Source organism: Nematolebias whitei, chromosome 11 (assembly GCF_014905685.2).
Source record: "Nematolebias whitei isolate Nwh7 chromosome 11, NemWhi1, whole genome shotgun sequence".
Taxonomy (NCBI): domain Eukaryota; kingdom Metazoa; phylum Chordata; class Actinopteri; order Cyprinodontiformes; family Rivulidae; genus Nematolebias; species Nematolebias whitei.
Genome location: NC_056508.1, coordinates 11044646 through 11063897, shown reverse-complemented (window position 1 = coordinate 11063897; position 19252 = coordinate 11044646). Strand labels below are relative to the sequence as shown.

At 45.2% G+C, this 19252-nt stretch overlaps 2 protein-coding genes across 3 annotated transcripts in view; one reads left to right on the top strand and one right to left on the bottom strand.

The window, feature by feature from the left end:
- Positions 1–3600, bottom strand: part of sdf4 (stromal cell derived factor 4) — a 73413-nt gene extending 69813 nt beyond the window's left edge. Inside the window, exons 1-2 of one of the 2 annotated variants that reach the window (XM_037683891.1) lie at positions 3514–3600; positions 2502–2819 (exon numbers count right to left, since the gene is read on the bottom strand). In XM_037683891.1, the coding sequence (XP_037539819.1) occupies positions 2502–2812 (311 nt within the window). In that variant the 5' untranslated portion in view covers positions 2813–2819; positions 3514–3600. The other variant, XM_037683890.1, reaches the window with a different exon arrangement.
- A 4067-nt stretch (positions 3601–7667) lies between these two features.
- c1qtnf12 (C1q and TNF related 12) overlaps positions 7668–19252 on the top strand; it is a 114783-nt gene continuing 103198 nt past the window's right edge. Inside the window, exon 1 of the mRNA XM_037683798.1 lies at positions 7668–7853. Within this exon, the coding sequence (XP_037539726.1) occupies positions 7668–7853 (186 nt within the window). The remainder of the gene's footprint in view (positions 7854–19252) is intronic.

The window sequence follows — 19252 nt, the reverse complement described above, 5'->3', positions numbered from 1 at the left end:
GCCATGGAGAATGACTTCCGCACGGCTTTGAGGCGATTCTGGTCCACAATCCGGCGTCTCAGGGGGGGAAAGCGGTACGCCACCAACACCGTTTATAGTGGGGGTGGTGTGCTGCTGACCTCAACTCGGGATGTCGTGGGTCGGTGTGCAGAATACTTTGAAGACCTCCTCAATCCCACCGGCACGTCTTCCAATGAGGAAGCGGAGCCTGGGGACTCTGGGACGAGCCCTCCAATCTCTGGTGTTGAGGTCACCGAGGTGGTTAAAAAGCTCCTCGGTGGCAGGGCCCTAGGGGTGGATGAGATTCACCCGGAGTTCCTTAAGGCTCTGGATGTTGTAGGGTTGTGTTGGCTTACGCGACTCTGCAATATTGCGTGGACATCGGGGGAAGTTCCCCTGGATTGGCAGACCGGGGTGGTGGTCCCCCTATTCAAAAAGGGGGACCGTAGAGTGTGTTCCAACTCAGGAGAATCATGCTCTTAAGCCTCCCTGGTAAGGTCTATTCTGGGGTTTTGGAGAGGAGGGTCCGTCGGATAGTCGAACCTCGGATTCAGGAGGAGCAGTGCGGTTTTCGTCCTGGCCGTGGAACATTGGACCAGCTCTACACTCTCAGCAGGGTCCTGTAGGGTGCGTGGGAGTTTGCCCAATCGGTCTACATGTGCTTTGTGGACTTGGAGAAGGCGTTCGACCGCATCCCTTGGGGAACCCTGTGGGAGGTACTCTGGGAGTATGGGGTACCGGGCCCTTTGATATGGGCTGTTAGGTCCCTGTATGACCGGTGTCAGAGCCTGGTCCGCAATGCCGGCAGTAAGTTGGGCTTGTTCCCGGTGAGAGTTGGACTCCGCCAAGGTTGCCCATTGTCACCGATTCTGTTCATAACTTTTGTGGACAGAATTTCTAGGCGCAGCCAAGGTGTTGAGGGGATCCATTTTGGTGGCCTTAGGATTGCGTCTCTGCTTTTTGCAGATGATGTGGTTTTGTTGGCTTCATCAGATCGTGATCTAAAGCTTTTGCCGGAGTGGTTAGCAGCAGAGTGCGACGCGGCCGGGATGAAGATCAGTTCCTCCAAATCCGAGGCCATGGTCTTGAGCCGGAAAAGGGTAGAGTGCCCTCTCCGGGTCAGGGAGGAGGTCCTACCCCAAGTGGAGGAGTTCAAGTATCTTGGGATCTTGTTCACGAATGAGGGAAAAATGGAGCATGAGATAGATCGGCGGATAGGTGCAGCGTCTGAAGTGAAGCAGGCGCTGTACAGGTCTGTCGTGGTGAAGAGAGAGCTGAGTCAAAAGGCAAAGCTCTCAATTTACCGATCGATCTACGTTCCTACCCTCATCTATGGTCATGAGCTTTGGGTTGTGACCGAAAGAATGAGATTTCGGATACAAGCGGCCGAAATGAGTTTTCTCTGCAGGGTGTCTGGGCTCTCCCTTAGAGATAGGGTGAGAAGCTCGATCATCCGGGAGGGAGTCAGAGTAGAGCCGCTGCTTCTCCATGTCGAGAGGAGCCAGTTGAGGTGGCTCGGGCATCTGTTTAGGATGCCTCCTGGACGCCTCCCTGGTGAGGTGTTTCCGGACACGTCCCACCGGGAGGAGGCCCAGAGGAAGCCCCAGAACACGCTGGAGGGACTATGTTTCTCGGCTGGCCTGGGAACGCCGATGCATGGATGCATGGATGCATGCATGGATGCATGGATGCATGCATGGATGCATGGATGGATGGATGGATGGATGGATGGATGGATGGATGGATGGATGGATGGTGGATGGGTGGGTGGGTGGGTGGATGGATGGTTGGTGGGTGGGTGGGTGGGTGGGTGCTGAAGTTATGGGTGTCTAATAAAGAAGAACCCCAAAATTTTACAAGTGATTTCTTGTGATCAAGTCCTGAAGGAGAATTTATTATTAAAATAAAGTAGTTTTAATTTTCACAGAGCCAGTGTTCAACATTTCTGTGATGAGAACAATAAACGTGTGCATGTTTAATCTAATATTACACTGGGGAATAATTAAAACGTTACTTATTTTCTTCAAAAACGTGTCTTCAACGTGTTATAACGAGGAGGAAAAAAGGAAGTTCTGCATTTCAGAAAAGGAAAATTGTGCAAAATCCAGATTTCTTGTAAATGTGGCACCGTGATGCCCAGATATTCTTAATACAAGTCTGATATAGCTATAATCTTCAGTTAAACAAGTTGGTTTCTGGGAATACAAAGACAAGCTAATGATGAGTCATGATTGTTCTGTTTTTTCTTCTTCTTATCTCATATATGACTTTCTTTCTCAGTAGCATTTAGTGATACCCTTGTGTTGAAACACTGTCTAAATTTAATGATCAGCTTGTAAATCATTTGTTCAAACATCCTGGGATATTCATCCTGAGTGGAGCCACTTTTTGTTTTTCTGGTGTTCAAGTTTTGGGTATTTTCAAACATTCTTTGTTGTGACAAGCCTGATTTAAACAATTCAGCGTCTCCATATTTTCACAGTCTGGAAAACTTGTCTTACTTGGTGAAGATCTCTATCAGCTTCTTCCTGTTTCTCCTCGGCTCTGTATCCTCGTCAAACTCCTCCATGTCTTTCCCCAGAAACACCTCCTGGTGAAAGTCCTTGTTGAGGTGGCCGTCCATCTCCATCTTCAGCCCGTTCAGGTGGTCTGGGGGTAGGATCTCATTCTCGTCCTTCTCGGCCGGAGTCTTATCCTTGGAGGATGACATGTTGGCTGGCCGTGTGTCTACTTCCACAGATTGGAGCAGGATACAGACAGACAGAAAGACAGCCAGGACCTCTCTGCACCACTTTTTTCTCCAAAAAGCCATGATTCTCCTTGAAAAGGGTAAAAAGAAACACGCAGTTATGTGAAGCAGAGCTGATGCAAATCACTCAGCCTCAACTCTGATGATGCGTTCAAGTTCGATTGGAGTTTTTCCCACTTTGGACACGCCCACTGGAAAATCCTGTTTATCTGCTCCGAACGGATACAAACCAAAGGCTTGACCGTTTATATATATTTAAATGTATTTAAATATGCGTTTAGACAAATATTAATAAAAAATTGCCGCCAACTTCTTGATTTTTTTTAACCTAATATATGAACGCTTCGACGTATGACAAGTTTATAACAATTACTGAAAATAATAGTTCATACAAAATGATTTGATTGTAAACCTGTACAATTTAACAAAAAAGAGGAGGAAAAGGACGGTAATACTTTCTTCCTGTTAGTTTTCCTATCTGCGAATATTTTCTCAACATGTTGTTTGTACACTTTGTTCATTTTGTCCCTTTAATCTAACCTTAGCGAGTCTTAAATATCAAATACACAAAAAACGACTATCCACGCGAGTTCAAACGAGTTTGTGTACGAAAGTCAGGCTAATACGAGTTAGCTAATGTTAGCAGGAACTTCAGCAACGAGCCCACTGAGGTCAAACCGCAGGTGCTGTCCACCTGGTTTCTCTCTAACACACCTGTCCGAATGTCGGCCCAGTCTATACTAGCTCCACGGACAGAACCTGACCTGTTGGTTCACTCGGTCTTTCAGCTGAATTGTTAGCTCGGTGTCCAACACGGTGTTTTGCTGAATTATGTAAACGACCGTATTACCATTTGCGACTTCCGTTACCTCCTTCACAATAAAAGCATAACGAAATGTCCGAAAGTGACTTCTAGACCACATTGTCTTGTTTTTTTTAAACTAGCAGGTTGTTGATTATGTTGTTAGACCTGTAAAAGTTTACTTTTAGCATTTTCTAAGTCTAGATTCAGTTGAAACCAGACGTTTACTGACAGTATTAAAAGTACATTTCCCCCTTTTGTTTGACATAATCAGTCTCAACCGTTCTTGTTTTAGATTATTTGTTTATTAAATGCCTAAATAATGCATGGGAAAAAAACGTTAGACACTTTCTTCAAAGTCACGGGTTTATATACACATTCTCTTAGTATCTGGCAGCGTTGCCTTTGACTGCATGACTTCAGTCAAGCATTTTGGATTTCCTTCCACAAGTGTCTCACAATAGTTTTGCTGTAATTTTGGCCCATTCCTCCATGTAGAACTGGTGAAACTGAGTCTTGTTTGTTGCTTTTTCAGCTCTGTCTACAAATTTTAGGCTTTTTGTGACCATTTGAGACCACAAACCAGGCCTTCATGTCAGCTAATTCCAAATATTGACGTTGTTGTCCTTAAATCAATTTGTAAAAAAATTGCACTGTGCTTAGAGTCCAAAAATGAGTCATTGTCCTTTTGAAGACTCATTTGTGTCCAATCCTTAACTTACTGGCTGGTTTCTTGAGATGTTGCTTCAATATTTCCACTTAATGTTCTTTCGTCATGGGTCCATCTATTTTGTGAGGTACACCAGTCTCACCTGCAGCAAACCTCCAACATGATGCTGCCACCGCTGTACTTCATAGTTAGGATGGTGCAAATTCCCCCTTTTTCCCCTCTAAATATAACAATGCTTGTTATGGTCAAACAGTTCAATTTTAGTTTCATCAGACCATAAAATATGTATCCAAAAATTCAGGTCTTTGTTCCTGTGTACATTTATAAACAGTAATTTGATCTTTTTATGTTATATTTGAAGTGAAGGCTTCATCCTATTTGAATGGCCTTTCAGCTCATGTCAGAACAGAATTAATTTAACTGTGAACAATGATGCGCTGACCAGCTTCAGCAGCATCTTCACAAGGCTTTGTTTTGGGGTGGATGCACACATTTTACATCAAAACGCATTCATCTCAAGAACATAGAATTTGTTTCCTTCCTGTGCTATTATAACAGAACATTTTCATAGTGTATATACTTGTGTATAATGGTTTGAATATATGAAACTTGAAACATCTGGAAATTGTACCCAAGGATTAACCAGAGTTGTGGAGGTCTAAATGTTTGAGCATTAAACAAAATAAATAATTTTCAGAATCCTAACTGACTAAAAACAGAAAATATTTAGTTTGTTTTATGTCAGACAGAGATAAAAAAAAATTTGTGTGTTTTTACACAAAATAAGTAAACATCTGGTTTTACATCTAAAAAAGTTAAATCTGGTCCTCTGGACATTAAAAAAACAAACAAACAAAGCAAAACAACAAAAAAAATGTAGAAACGTTTCGTCTCTCATCCGAGAGACTTCCTCAGTCTGAGGTGCTGTATTCAGCTCAGTCTCTTAAATAGCACCTTCTCAGAGTGGATCAACCAGTTTTGCTGCTGACAACCAAAACCAGCTGATCACATGCTCAAGAAGGACCATCAGCCTAACAATGGATCATTAGCACACTGATGGCTGTTTACTATTCACAGAGGGCTGAGTGATACTAGCAATCACAGCATTGTAAGAGGGGGACAATTGAACACGTAGGCCTCCACCCCTGTTTAACGATGGACGGTTTCTTTTCACAAAGATGGCCTCCTTTACTCCTCTCTCAAACCATCGTTCCTCTCTATCCAGGATGTGCACATCTTCATCCCTGAAAGAGTGACCGCTGGTGATGAGTGTAGACCGCAGAGTCCTGGCCTGATGATGGCCATTTCCCATTATTCCATAATTAAAAAAAAATATATATCTATCAAACAAACACATCAGAAGTCATACAAACCACACACACACACACACACACACTTCTTTTTTCATGGACAGGTCTTCTATTATATTTCCTGGAGAGGGTCAAAATGTTGAACTCAAGACATCCAGTAGAAATGTGAGACAACATCCATTGATTTATGCAGTCTGTTCATGACTTATATTAAAAAGGGCGTGAACTTGAACTGAGATGTAAATTTTACATAGTTTGTAAAGGCTAACTGTACTATTCCCCCTTTTCCTTTCTGTGCCACACAGTCACTGTGTGAGAAACAGGGGACACTTGCGGTCACAAGTTCATCACAAGGACACAAAAGATAAATGAGACAAACAACCACTCACACCATCATGCACTGGATAGTTTAAATATAAGACAAGATATGACTTTATTGATCCCGCAGGGAATTGTTGTGCCAAATAATATTAATAATAAAATAAAATAGATTAAAAAAAAAGATTAAAAAAACTTAACTTTATAGATAACAGCTATTTCCCCAAAGCAACTCAAATTTTAACACATTATATGTGGTGGGTCATATCTTGCAAAGCAAAACTCAAACGCATTTGCCATTTTACAAATGAGCTGAAATCTTTGCTTTATTTTGAAGGTTAAAGCACCTTACTTCCGGTTGTCCCAAACCAGTGGATTCCAAGCTTCCTGTTATGTCTTCTACAGCTGTACCAGCGTATACAGGAAGTGTAACGACACCCGGAAAAAGGCGACTGGTGTGTCGTTCAGCTTGCACCCTTGTAGATGGCGCTGTTTTAAAAAACATCAAGCTGAATGAACCGGAGCGAAAGCTGCCGAAACAATGTAAGTTTAAAATTACACAAATGAGCTTACTGTAGGAACGCACCGACACTTTTGTCACATAAACTGTAATTCAGCCAAATGTTAGTGTTTATATTATGCTAACATTATAACTACTCTTACGCCTTGTTGTCTTTGCATCATTCAGAGTGGTTGGTGACTTTGCTGAGCCTCAACTCTGATTAAAACAATTAATCGCTGTGGACACTCTAGCCAAACAGCAAGTTCCACCAGAACATTTCCAAAGGTCACAGAGGAGGTATGCGTTTGTTTTTGTTTCTATCTCAGATCTAAACACAGAGGTTTGGCTTGTACTGAACAAAAATGACAGATACACAACTTTATACAAGCAACACACTGCCCGCCAAAGAGCCTCTTCAGTTAGAGCATTTCATGTTGGAGATAAAACAGAGCTGAACGTGCTGTAGGGTTGCCAACAGAGCGTGAGAGAGAGGGGGGTCGGGGGAGGGAGGGTGGGAGACTATAAAACTCCACTGAGTCCTCTTGTAAACCCAGAGCAGGATCAACTCAGACCAGGAGGAAACGGCAGGGAGTGCACCAGAGCAGGCAACACTCAGCCCACCTTCCTCAGAGTCTCTGCACCTGGACACCTCAGCCGAGTCAGGTATCTGTGCTACCTGTGGAGTCTACTGTGGGACTGATACTTCCAGGCTGAAAAAAAAAAATCATTTTGGACATCATTCTCCTCTTTCAGGTTCAGACTGTACCCGGCATGTTTTCTGATGAGGATCTTGCAGCTCTTTTGAATGCTGGACCCTGGAACCTTTGCACGGTGTGAGAACCAGCGAAGAGAAAAGAGAGAAGCCCTCACAGCCCACCCTCAGCTTTAAACGCCCCTCCTCTCTGCCTCCTCTTTTGCCCACTGTGCCCTCCCTCCAACACCTCCCCCCACCCCCCAACAAAGCAGAAAGCGTGAAAAATCTCACTAATGGCTTTGTTTGCTGTCAGATCTGCGGCGGTCTGTCATTCCCCTGGACCATTCTGTTTGACGCGTTTCATAGTTGAGTAAGTCTCCTTTGACTTTCTGGCTAGACTTGTCCGTGTCCCTGCAACGCTGTAGGTGGGTGCTCATCAAAGAGGGGAGGAACTGGCACTCATCCTGACATCCTTGTGGAAGCTGCATTGCTCTAATCGTTCTCTTTTGTCTGTGAGACTCGTGGACATCCTCATCTTCTGTCCAGCCACGTGGCCAGCCTGCTCCCCTTGCAAGATTTGGCTTTTCTTTTACTACACACGCTGGTGTTGATCAAAAACAGCATGAAGATGTGGTGTGGGAATGGGCCTCTGGCCATGGTGGCTGCCTTGTTTTGGATTCAGTGTGTCCTTCTGCATGAGGTGGATGCCAGGAAGGAGAGAAAGAGGCCGAAGGAGGCTGCGCCGCAACACACAGAGACGTACAATACAACTCTGTCCAACAGCGAGGAGGTTGGTGGAAGCATCAAGGTAGTGAGTCAAGCTTCTCATACATTTATGAACTTCACATGAGAGTTTGAGGCTAACCCACAGATGTGAAATATGTCTAAGTTTGTTCTGTGCGATGGAAATAAAGTGCAGAGGAAAAGATAAACTCCACACAGGACAGGTGTGCCCTGACAGGTCAAGCTTCAGACAGCATGACAGACAAAAGAGTGTGAAACTCTAAATGAATGACTTCCGGAGGAATGGCAGGAATGTAGACATCCGAACGCTGATCGGCGCATCAATTAGCGCAAGCAGCGGGTGTCTGACACCAGCTTATGAGAACAAATCAGACAGTTGTTAGGAACTATTTATCACTATAGGGAAAAGAAAAAAAAAATTTGGGCGGTGTATTTTAAAACAGGAGTAGTTTGATTTTCTGACAACAGAAAGAGAATTGTTAAAAGCAGTCCTGGAAAGAATGTTGTTTTCTTTGAGAACATGCTCCAGTGAACCGTGACTGAGGACCCGCTGCCTCCTGACTCTTATTAATTGTTCTTCTTGTTGCGTACTTGTGAAGGGTTCGAACAGGGTGTTTGTTTTGCTCGCAGCCCACCCATTATTTTGGCATTCTCATGTAGCTTTCACTGCCCTGTGTACCAGCCTTCCAAGATTCCCCCCCCCCCCCCCCCCCACACACACACACCATGAACCCACACAGTGAGGTCTCCTTTGTAGCTTTAGGAACACTTTGTAGGCGGTTGCGGCCCGCCGGTGTTTGTTTAACTTGGTTTGCCCTGTGAAAGCAGCAGCTATGAATGTCTGCACCCTCCCTGTACAGGCTGTGATGTAACTCCAGGTAAAGTAAAAAAAAACCAAAAAAACTGCCACTTGTTTGGCTAGCCTTTAGCTTAGTCTGCAATAAGATGACTTTAGCCTCTTTCTCCATTTCCCATACTCCAACTGATGTCACGGCTGATAAGGTACAAACTATTGATAACTATTTGACAGAACATGATTTCAACAATACACAGACTATCCCTTCATAGTCTGCCTCCCCTGGGTCTGGGACATATGACAGGGACAGCGTGGTCCTTAAAACCAGGGCTGCATGCCCCTCACAAAGCCCTGTATAAGGGAACACCTTAGTGAGGATTAGTCTCTGGTGCCTCCCTCTTTAACATACTTTTATCTCATCTCCCACAATCAGGCATAATGACATAATTACGCCTAAGACAGTATGTTATGGCATACCGCTGTCTGCCAAACACTGTCACCTCTGATGAAACCTGACATCTGAGCTCAGCCTCTGCCAAAATGAACAAATTCCAAGTCACATTTGTTGGTGTTGCACTATCAGGGTTTCTAACAACAAAGTCCATGCTCAATTATCCAGGTATACAATCAAAACAATTTTCAGTCAGGTCATCTGGACAGTTTCTTTTACTTTTTTGTGCTGAAAAATTTCACCTTCTGATGAAGACTTCGGTGAAATGTTTTTTTTCAGGGTTTCTCTTCAGTGAACTAAAAAAAACATGCCGTACACAGTAAAAAGTGGTTAACTTATTATGTTTGTTTTTGTTTGTCAGTTTATTTTAGCACACAACTCAGGAAAACAGAACGTCTATTGGAGATGTCTTGGCAACATGCGTGAGTTCTCCAAACACCAACATTTACGGTTTTTTTTTCCTCTTGTGGCCAGTGGAAATAGTTCTGATGAGACGATGGCATTTCTACTGACCAGTCCTGCGTGTGGGCTGCTGGCAGTGGGCAGTTTCACGCTGCGTTTTGGAGATGATCCATTTGGACATGATCAGAACTGTAAGGTGTGCAGGCGTTTTAGGAAAAATAGTTTTTTCCTCTCTGCCAAATGGTGAAGGCAGAGAAATATGTTTTTGCCTGTTTATGTGCGTGTGTGTGTCTCAATGGATGTAGATCTACAACTGATAAAGCTTTTCAAACTTTTGACTAAAATAGCTACAACTGCATCTCTTAAGATGAAGGATCCCCCACTTAGAGAGCAGGCAGGAATCTGTGATGGAAAGAGTTGGATCAAACGTCACACCCAGCTTGTTGAGTAATAGCCTGGTTTAGCCTGAAGCAAAGGTTTTTTGTTTCCTCTCTCTCATCCCTGGTGATGATTAATGCAGCGGCGTGTGGGACCTTTGAGATCAGCTCACACAGAAGACACAAGGTCGAGTCTCACGGGAAACAGGGTGACTGCTCCAACACTGTGCCTGTACCCTGCGTGGCATCACGGTAAACTCTGCTTTCAGCATGTCAGAAAACAGCTGAGGTTAAACTTGTTTAACATCTTGACATGATCTCAAGTGGCTCTGCAGAAGAGAAACAAATAATAAACAATTTGTTGTCATCACATCTGGGACTTGCAAACTAAATTAACCCTAAGGTTGTATTTTCACTTTGCAGACACTGAGCAGCCGTTCTAAATATGGATTGATGTTGCTTTTATAAAAAATCCTGAATGAAGCTGGGTTCTCATGGTCAGAGTTCTAAAACATGTCTCTTGTGTGTTCAAGTAAAAATGGATTCAAAAATGCATCAAACTCCTTTTTTCTCAAAGTTTTACAGACAATACCTCATAAAGATAAAATGAAAAAACTTAGTTTGAAACGTTTGCAAATTTGTCAAAATAGCAAGACTATAACAGAAGTATTCACCATCTTTGTCATGACACTGAGAATTCTGATACTGTTTTCACTGATCATCCTTCAGATGTTTCTTAAACAATTTGAGTCCACATCTGATGAATTCAGTATACACTGGACATGGTTTGGAAGGCGCACGCCTGTCTTTATAAAGTCCCATAGCTGACTGTGCATGTCAGAGCACAAACAAAGACATAAAGTCCAATGAATGGTCTGTAGATCTCAGAGACAGGACTGTATCTAGATACAGATCTGGGGAAGGGTCCAGGAAGGTTTCTGCGGCATTGAAGGTCCCAATGAGCACAGTGGCCAACATCATCAGTAAATGGAAGAAGTTGGGAACCACCGGGATTCTTTCTAGAGCTGATCACCCAACCAATCTGAGTGAATGAGGTGAAAAAGCAAGTGACCAAGAACCTGGTGGTAACTCTGACAGAGTTCCAGTGTTAATCTGTAGAGAACTTACCAGAGGGACAACGGTCACATTTCATTGGACTTTTATGTCATTGATTGATCTAAATACTGATATAATGTATAATAAATTGGCATTAGATTGTATCAACACTAGATCAGTACTTGAGTTTGCTTCTCCGCTCAACTTTCAGTACTGTGTATTGCTCCTCTTCCAAAAGTACAATTCTGCAGCAGAATAGACAGGAAGAGGTAAAATTAAAATCTAATGTAAACAATGGATTAAAATAAATAAGACTGAAAATAATAATTTTGTCAGCTCTGATTGCACAAGAACTTTAGAAGTGACGCACACGTGCTAACATGTGCAGCATCCATATTTACTTCAGTAAACAGCGTGCTGCAGGAGACATCACGTCTTTTTCTGGGGGTGGTTTCAGGGCCATGGACTGTTCACACTGGAATCTGACGGTGGTTATAGGTAATTAATTAATTAATTAAATTATTAACATTTATTTAACTAGGCAAATCCCATTCAGATCACAAACCTCTTTTGCAAAAGAAGGCCTGGGCCTGAAGGCAGCCTAACATGCGTGTTTTGGACCATGGGAGGGAATTGGATACCCAGAGAAAACTCACACAAACACAAGGAGAACATGCAAACTGAACAAACACCACACAGAAAGATTCAGGTCCAATCCGGGGATTGAACCCAGGACCTTTTTGCTGTGAGGTAACAGCGCTAACCACTAATCCATTGTGCTGCCCTATACTATAATGTGAACAACCATGCAACATCAACAAAAAAATTTTAAGCTCAATAAAAAAGTCAAAATTGAGCACTGGGACCTGCAGTGTGAAGGTAGCCTCAATAGAACATACCTTGTGCTGTGTAGACATATACACTTCCTGGCCAAAAAAAAGTCACCACCTGGATTTAACTAAGCAAATAGGTACAAGCCTCCTATTGGATAATTACTTCATGGGCGATTATCTTTCAGCTGGCAACAACTTATTTAACCCCAACTGGTGCAATGAGTTGCTTCTCATTTCTTAAACAACCATGTTGAAAGACACATGGCGTGGTCGTGGAAAATATGTTGGACTGTTTGAAAAGGGTCAAATCATTAGCATGCATCAAGCAGAGGAAAACAATCTGTTAGGAGTTGTGCTTTCCCTGGTCTCTGTCTCCCTCTAGTGTTCCAGATTTGTCTGTTCCCCCTCTGATGTCTGCACCTGTGATGTTTCACAGGTGTTCTGCGTTAGTCTTGTTAGTGTGTGTGTATTTAAGTCTGTTTGCCTGCGTCCCTCATTGTCTGGTCATTGTGTCTCACTGTGATGCCTGTTATGCTTCTCGTGTCCTGCTCCTTGTGTCCTGCGTCCTGCCCCATGATTTATGTAAGTTTGCTGCCCCGTCAGCCATCTTTATTTTGTAAATAATAACTTATTGATTTATATTCTTTGAGTCTTGCCTGCCTGCCTGCACCAAATGGGTCTCCTGCCGAGAAATCATCACACTAAGGAGATTGCAGAAACTACTAAAATTGGGTGAAGAACTGTCCAACGCATTATTAAAAACTGGAAGGCTAGTGGGGACCCATCGTCTTCGAGGAAGAAATGTGGCTGGAAAAAATTCCTGAATGATAGTGATCAGCGATCACTTAAACATTTGGTGAAATCAAATCAAAGAAAAACAACAGTAGCACTCAGGGCTATGTTTAATATTGAAAGTAAGAGCATTTCCACGCGCACAATTTGAAGGGAACTCAAGCGATTGGGACTGAACAGCTGTGTAGCCTTAAGAAAACCACTAATCAGTGAGGCTAACTGGAAAAAAGTCTTAAATTTGCTAGGGAGCATAAAGATTGAACTCTGGAGCAATGGAAGAAGGTTATGTGGTCTGATGAATCCAGATTTACCCTGTTCCAGAGTGATGGGTGCATCAGTGTAAGAAGAGAAGCAGGTGAAGTGATGCACCCATCATGCCTAGTGCCTAGTCATCAATGCAAGATCTTGGTGAAAAATTAATGCAACACTGGATGGAAATAGATCTTGTGACATTGTAGAAGCTTTTCGAAACAATGCCACAGTGAATGCATGATGTAATCAAACCTAATGGCGGTCCAACGAAATATTAGTGTGCCCTTTTTTCTTTTGGTGGCAACTTTTTTTTTTGTCCATGTAGTGATAGACTGATAAATGATTAAATCTAAATTAGAAGTGACACAATAGACAGAGGAACAATCTACTAAGTTACCAAAAACAGTTGTGTTTGTTGTTGTTCTTTCGGCTGCTCCCTTCGTCAGGGGTCTCCACAGCGAACAAACTCGCACAAAGACTTGGCAATAGTTTTTATGCCCTTCCTGACACAACCACAGACTACCAAGCTACCACAGCCCTCTGAGGAGCAGAGAGCTGCCATCTAAGGTGCCCGGGGTGCAGATGGTGGGGGTTGTGGGCCTTGCTGAAGGGCCCAGAGTGGGGCAAATGAAGGTGGAGGCAGTGTGTCTGCTTCACCTTTCCCACCCACATTTTGATGTTGGTATGGGGAGTTGAACCAGCAACCTTCTGATGACAGGCCCACCTTCTCTAGCCTTTGCGCCACCACTCCCCTTACAATTTGCCAAAAACATAGTAACTGTTTAAATTAAACTCATGCCCTCTGTGAAACAAGGAGGAAATTCCTTAGATAGATCAGGATCCTTGCAATTTGTGGTAGTGGTGGATAAAATCACTCTCTTCACTTGCCAGTATCCATCACTCGGCGCTGCTTTGGACAAGAAAACGTAAAAAAAAAACTACCTCTTTCCTTCTTCATAGTGTAACTCCTACCCACTTGAATATCTTGCACTGAAAACATCAAGGTTTACTTACATCTACTGTTCAATACCAGTCCAGAAAACACTCATTTCAAAAACTACAAACATTCACTATTCAAATCCCTCAGAGATGTACAGCTCATTTCCATTAAGTTCTGTAGACTAACCCTAACCCTTACCCTAAACTCATTTCACACTTAAGCCCCCAGTATACTGTTGCGTATGTCCATACGCAGAGGTATGCACGTACGTACGCAGAGGTACAAGTGTACCCCCCAGGGCATGTCCGTGCAAAGCTCAATTTTTACGACCGCATACGCGTATGCGGTGTCGCACAATAAACTGCCCGGCGACGGACTGTTTTGTATGCGACACCAATGTATTAAATTCCCCTTCTTCATCCCTGATCTGGCCTTTTCTTTTGTTTTTTTTGCCAAGAGGCAAGAGATCTCTTCCTCCTCCATTGATGCCATGACTGAAATGGTGAGAAATGAAGGAATTTGTCACTAGCGAATTAAACTCAGGTCCAGCGTGGCTGCGGGAGGGTCTGGAGATTTCCTGGTGGGCTGGTCTGATGTGTGGGCTGCAGAGCCAATGCTTCCTGATTTTTTTTTTTTTTTTAGATCTTTTTATTAACAACATATAAACACAGAACACCGCTGTGGCTGAGGCTGCCAGCGCTCGTTTTTTTCCCCCCCGACCTGTCAATCAATCCAATAGACGTGTCAGCAAATGACCAATCGGCGACCTCAATTTGTCCCGAAGGTAAACGCCCCTTGTCTGTGAAGCTGCTCTGCAGCTGTTCCGGATGGACGCTCGAGTATGAAGTCTGAACCCTCTGCGTACAGTACACGCGTACGTACGCATACGTAAGTATACGTATACGTAAGTATACTGGAAGCTTTAGTCCTAAACCTAACCCCTAAAAATTGGTGTTCTCTTGTATTAGGACCAGGCTCTGGTCCCCAAAATAACTACTGGTCCTGACTTGATAGGTGTTATACCAGAAAATGTCTTAAAAAGGTAACAAAAACCAGGTATTCACACGCACGCACACACACAGAAACAGGCAAAGATATAATTTGCTTCACATTTTGAAGGTGAGCAATTACTTAATTTCAGCCAGGATTATGAAGTATTATCATATGAAATCAATGTTTTGTTTACACTTCTGAATCCCTCCCAGGACATTTAATAACATTGGGTAACATTAAGTAACATTATCGATGTATGAAATGATCACGTTTTGCACACATTATTTTGTCATTGTGTAACAAGACAGTGAAAAGAGCAGAGTCAACATTGCGTGTCTAACTGTATTTAGCTCTTCTGAGATAAATTTTTAAACTAATCTGCATCTTTGAAGAGAAGTGTTGAGGAACGCATGACTACTAGGAGCCACGCAGATTGTCAGGATCCCCTCGTCCCTCAAGGCCCCTATGGATCCCTGCTCCCTTGGCGGCATCAGCTCTGGGTTAGGCCCTTCCACTCATGCATGGATGGCTGCACAGGGAGCAGAGCATGGATGTGAAAACAAAGGATTATAAAAATAAATAAAAGGCCCTCCGTCATCCTGCTTCAACCTAAATATGCATGTGCAACATTTTTATCAGAAACTAAATGTTTTGTGTCATCTAGTGTGTACATACAGGTAGGAAAACACGGAGGCTGAAGTGAAAACAAGATAAGTTAAGCTGCGCACATAGAGGAATTCAGGAGCTGCCTGCAGAGGAGTAGAGTTTCAGTATCTGGTTGCAGCCCCTGAGACATGTTATAACAGTTGTGTTTGTGGTTTTGGTGACACAGTGCCCCAGGGCGATATATTCCATTTTATTGCTTCAAATAAATTATATCTAATTTTCTCCAAACTAGATGAAAAATACATTAAAAACACACATAGCAGTGTTCTCGCCCACTATCCTGGTAATAAAATTTTACTGGTGTCTCTGAAGACTTTATCATGATTACAACTGTTTGACCAACCCAGACTTAAATTAAGAAAACATTATTTAATGCACACTAATTGTAAAGTTCTCTGAATTATATCCATCCATCCATCCATTTTCTTCCGCTTATCCAGGGTCGGGTCGCGGGGGTAGCAGCCTAAGTAGGGAGGCCTAGACTTCCCTCTCCCAAGCCACTTGGTCCAGCTCCTCCGGGGGAATCCCGAGGCGTTCCCAGGCCAGCCGACAAACATAGTCCCTCCAGCGTGTCCTGGGTCTTTGTCTGGGCCTCCTCCCGGAGGGACGTGTCCAGAACACCTCACCAGGGAGGCGTCTAGGAGGCATCCTAAACAGATGCCTGAACCACCTCAACTAGCTCCTCTCGATGTTGAGAAGCAACGGCTCTACTCTGAGTCTCTCCCGGATGATTGAGCTTCTCACCCTATCTCTAAGGGAGAGCCCAGACACCCTACGGAGAAAACTCATTTCGGCTGCTTGTATCCAAGATCTCGTTCTTTCGGTCACAACTCAAAGCTCATGACCATAGATGAGGTGGGAACATAGATCTATCGGTAAATTGAGAGCTTCACCTTTTGACTCAGCTCTCTCTTCACCACGACAGACCTGTACAGCGCCCGCTTCACTGCAGACGCTCCACCTATCCGCCTATCGATCTCACGTTCCATTTTTCCCTAATTCGTGAACAAGACCCCAAGATACTTGAACTCCTCCACTTGGGGCAGGACCTCCTCCCTGACCCGGAGAGGGCACTCTACCCTTTTCTGGCTCAAGACCATGGCCTCGGATTTGGAGGAACTGATCTTCATCCCGGCCGCGTCGCACTCTGCTGCGAACCACTCCAGCGAAAGCTGTAGATCACGATCTGATGAAGCCAATAAGACCACATCATCTGCAAAAAGCAGAGATGCAATCCTAAGGCCACCAAAACGGATCCCCTCAACACCTTGGCTGCGCCTAGAAATTTTGTCCATAAAAGTTATGAACAGAATCGGTGACAAAGGGCAACCTTGGCGGAGTCCAACTCTCACCGGGAACAAGCCAGACTTGCTGCCGGCAATGCAGACCAGGCTCTGACACCGGTCATACAGGAACCTAACAGCCCGTATCAAAGGGCCCGGTATCCCATACTCCCAAAGTACCCCCCACAGGGTTCCCTGAGGGATGCAGTCGAACACCTTCTCCAAGTCCACAAAGCACATGTTGGGCAAACTCCCACGCACCCTCCAGGACCCTGCTGAGAGTGTAGAGCTAGTCCAGTGTTCCCGACCAGGACAAAAACAGCACTGCTCCTCCTGAATCTGATGTTCGACTATCCGACGGACCCTCCTCTCCAGAACCCCCAAATAGACGTTACCAGGGAGGCTTAAGAGCGTGATCCCCCTGTAGTTGGAACACAGTCTACGGTCTCCCTTTTTGAATAGGGGGACCACCACCTGCCAATCCAGGGGAACTTCCCCCGATGTCCACGCAATATTGCAGAGTCGTGTAATACAACACAACCCTACAACATCCAGAGCCTTAAGGAACTCTGGGCAAATCTCATCCACCCCTGGGGCCCTCCCACCGAGGAGCTTTTTAACCACCTCGGTGACCTCAGCACCAGAGATTCGAGGGTTCAACCCAGAGTCCCCAGGCTCCGCTTCCTCAGTGGAAGACATGCCGGTGGGATTGAGGAGGTCTTCAAAGTATTCTGCCCACTGACCTACGACATCCCGAGTTGAGGTCAGTAGCGCACCACTCCCACTATAAACAGTGTTGGTGGCGTACCGCTTTCCCCCCCTGAGATGCCGGATGGTGGACCAGAATCGCCTCGAAGCCGTGTGGAAGTCATTCTCCATGGCCTCTCCGAACTCCTTCCATGCCCAAGTTTTTGCCTCAGCAACCACCCAAGCTGCATGTCGCTTGGACTACCGGTACTCATCAGCTGCTTCCGGGGTCCCACAGGCCAAAAAGGCCCGATAGAACTCCTTCTTCAGCCTGACAGCATCCCTCACCGACGGTGTCCACTACCAGGATCGAGGGTTGCCGCCGCGACAGGCACCAACAACCTTGTGGCCGCAGTACTGGTAAGCTGCCTCGACAATAGTGGCACGGAACTTAGCCCACTCAGACTCAATGTCCCCCACCTCCCCCGGAACATGTTCGAAGTTCTCCCGGAGGTGGAAGTTAAAACTCCGTCTCACAAGAGACTCTGCCAGACGTTCCCAGCAAACCCTCACAACACGTTTGGGTCTGCCAGGTCTGACCAGCATCCTTCCCCACCATCAGAGCCAACTCACCACCAGGTAGTGATTAGTGAACAGCTCCACCCCTCTCTTCACCCAAGTGTCCAAGACGTGGCCGCAGATAAGATGAGACAACGACAAAGTCGATCATCGAACTGCGGCCTAGGGTGTCCTGGTGCCAAGAGCACATATGGACACCCTTATGCTTGAACATGGTGTTCAATATTGACAATCCATGACGAGCACAGAAGTCCAACAACAGAACACCACACGGGTTCAGATCAGGGGGGCCGTTCCTCCCAACCACACCCCTCCAGGTCTCACTGTCATTGCTCACATGAGCATTGAAGTCCCCCAGCAGAACAAGGGAGTCCCCAGGAGGTGCACTTTCCAGTTCCCCCTCCAAGGACTCCAGAAAGGGTGGATAATCTGAACTGCCGTTTGGTGCATAAGCACAAACGACAGTCGGAACCCGTTCCCCCACACGTAGGCGGAGGGAGGCCACCCTCTCATTCACCGGGGTGAACCCCAACACACAGGCACCAAGTTGGGGGGCAATAAGTATGCCCACTCCTGCTCGGTGCCTCTCACCAGGGGCAACTCCAGAGTGGAAGAGTATCCAGCCCCTCTCAAGGAAACTGGTTCCAGAGCCAGAGCCATGCGTAGAGGTGAGTCCGACTATTTCTAGCCGGAACCTCTCAGCCTCACACACCAGCTCAGGCTCCTTCCCCACCAGTGAGGTGGCATTCCACGTCCCAATAGCCAGCTTCTGTAGCCGAGGATCAGACCGCCAGGGTCCCCGCCCTCGGCCACCACCCATCCCACATTGCACCCGACCCCTTTGGCCCCTCCCACAGGTGGTGAGCCCATGGGAAGAGGGACCCACGTCTCCTCTTTGGGCTGTGCCCGGCCGAGCTCCATGGTAAAAGCCCGGCCACCAGGCGCTCCCCCTGCCCGCCCCATCTCCAGGCCTGGCTCCAGAGTGGGGCCCCGGTGACCCACGTCCGGGCGAGGGAACGTCAAGTCCATTTATTTTACTCATCATAGGGGTCTTTGGGCTGAACTTTGTCTGGTCACTCACCTAGGACCTGTCTGCCTTGGGTGACCCTACTAGGGGCGTAAAGCCCCTGACAGCTTAGCTCCTAGGATCAATGGGACACTCAAACCACTACACCATGGTAAGGTGGCAGCCCAGGGAGGGTCTCTGAATTATAGCCACACTTTAATGTTTTGTAATGAGACCTGGCTGTTGCAGCCATCTTGAATTAAAATGACTCAAAAAAATTAATCAACCTTAGAATCAATGATTATGTCCTGAAAGTTTTGTTAAAAATCTGTCTAGTGGTTCATGAAATA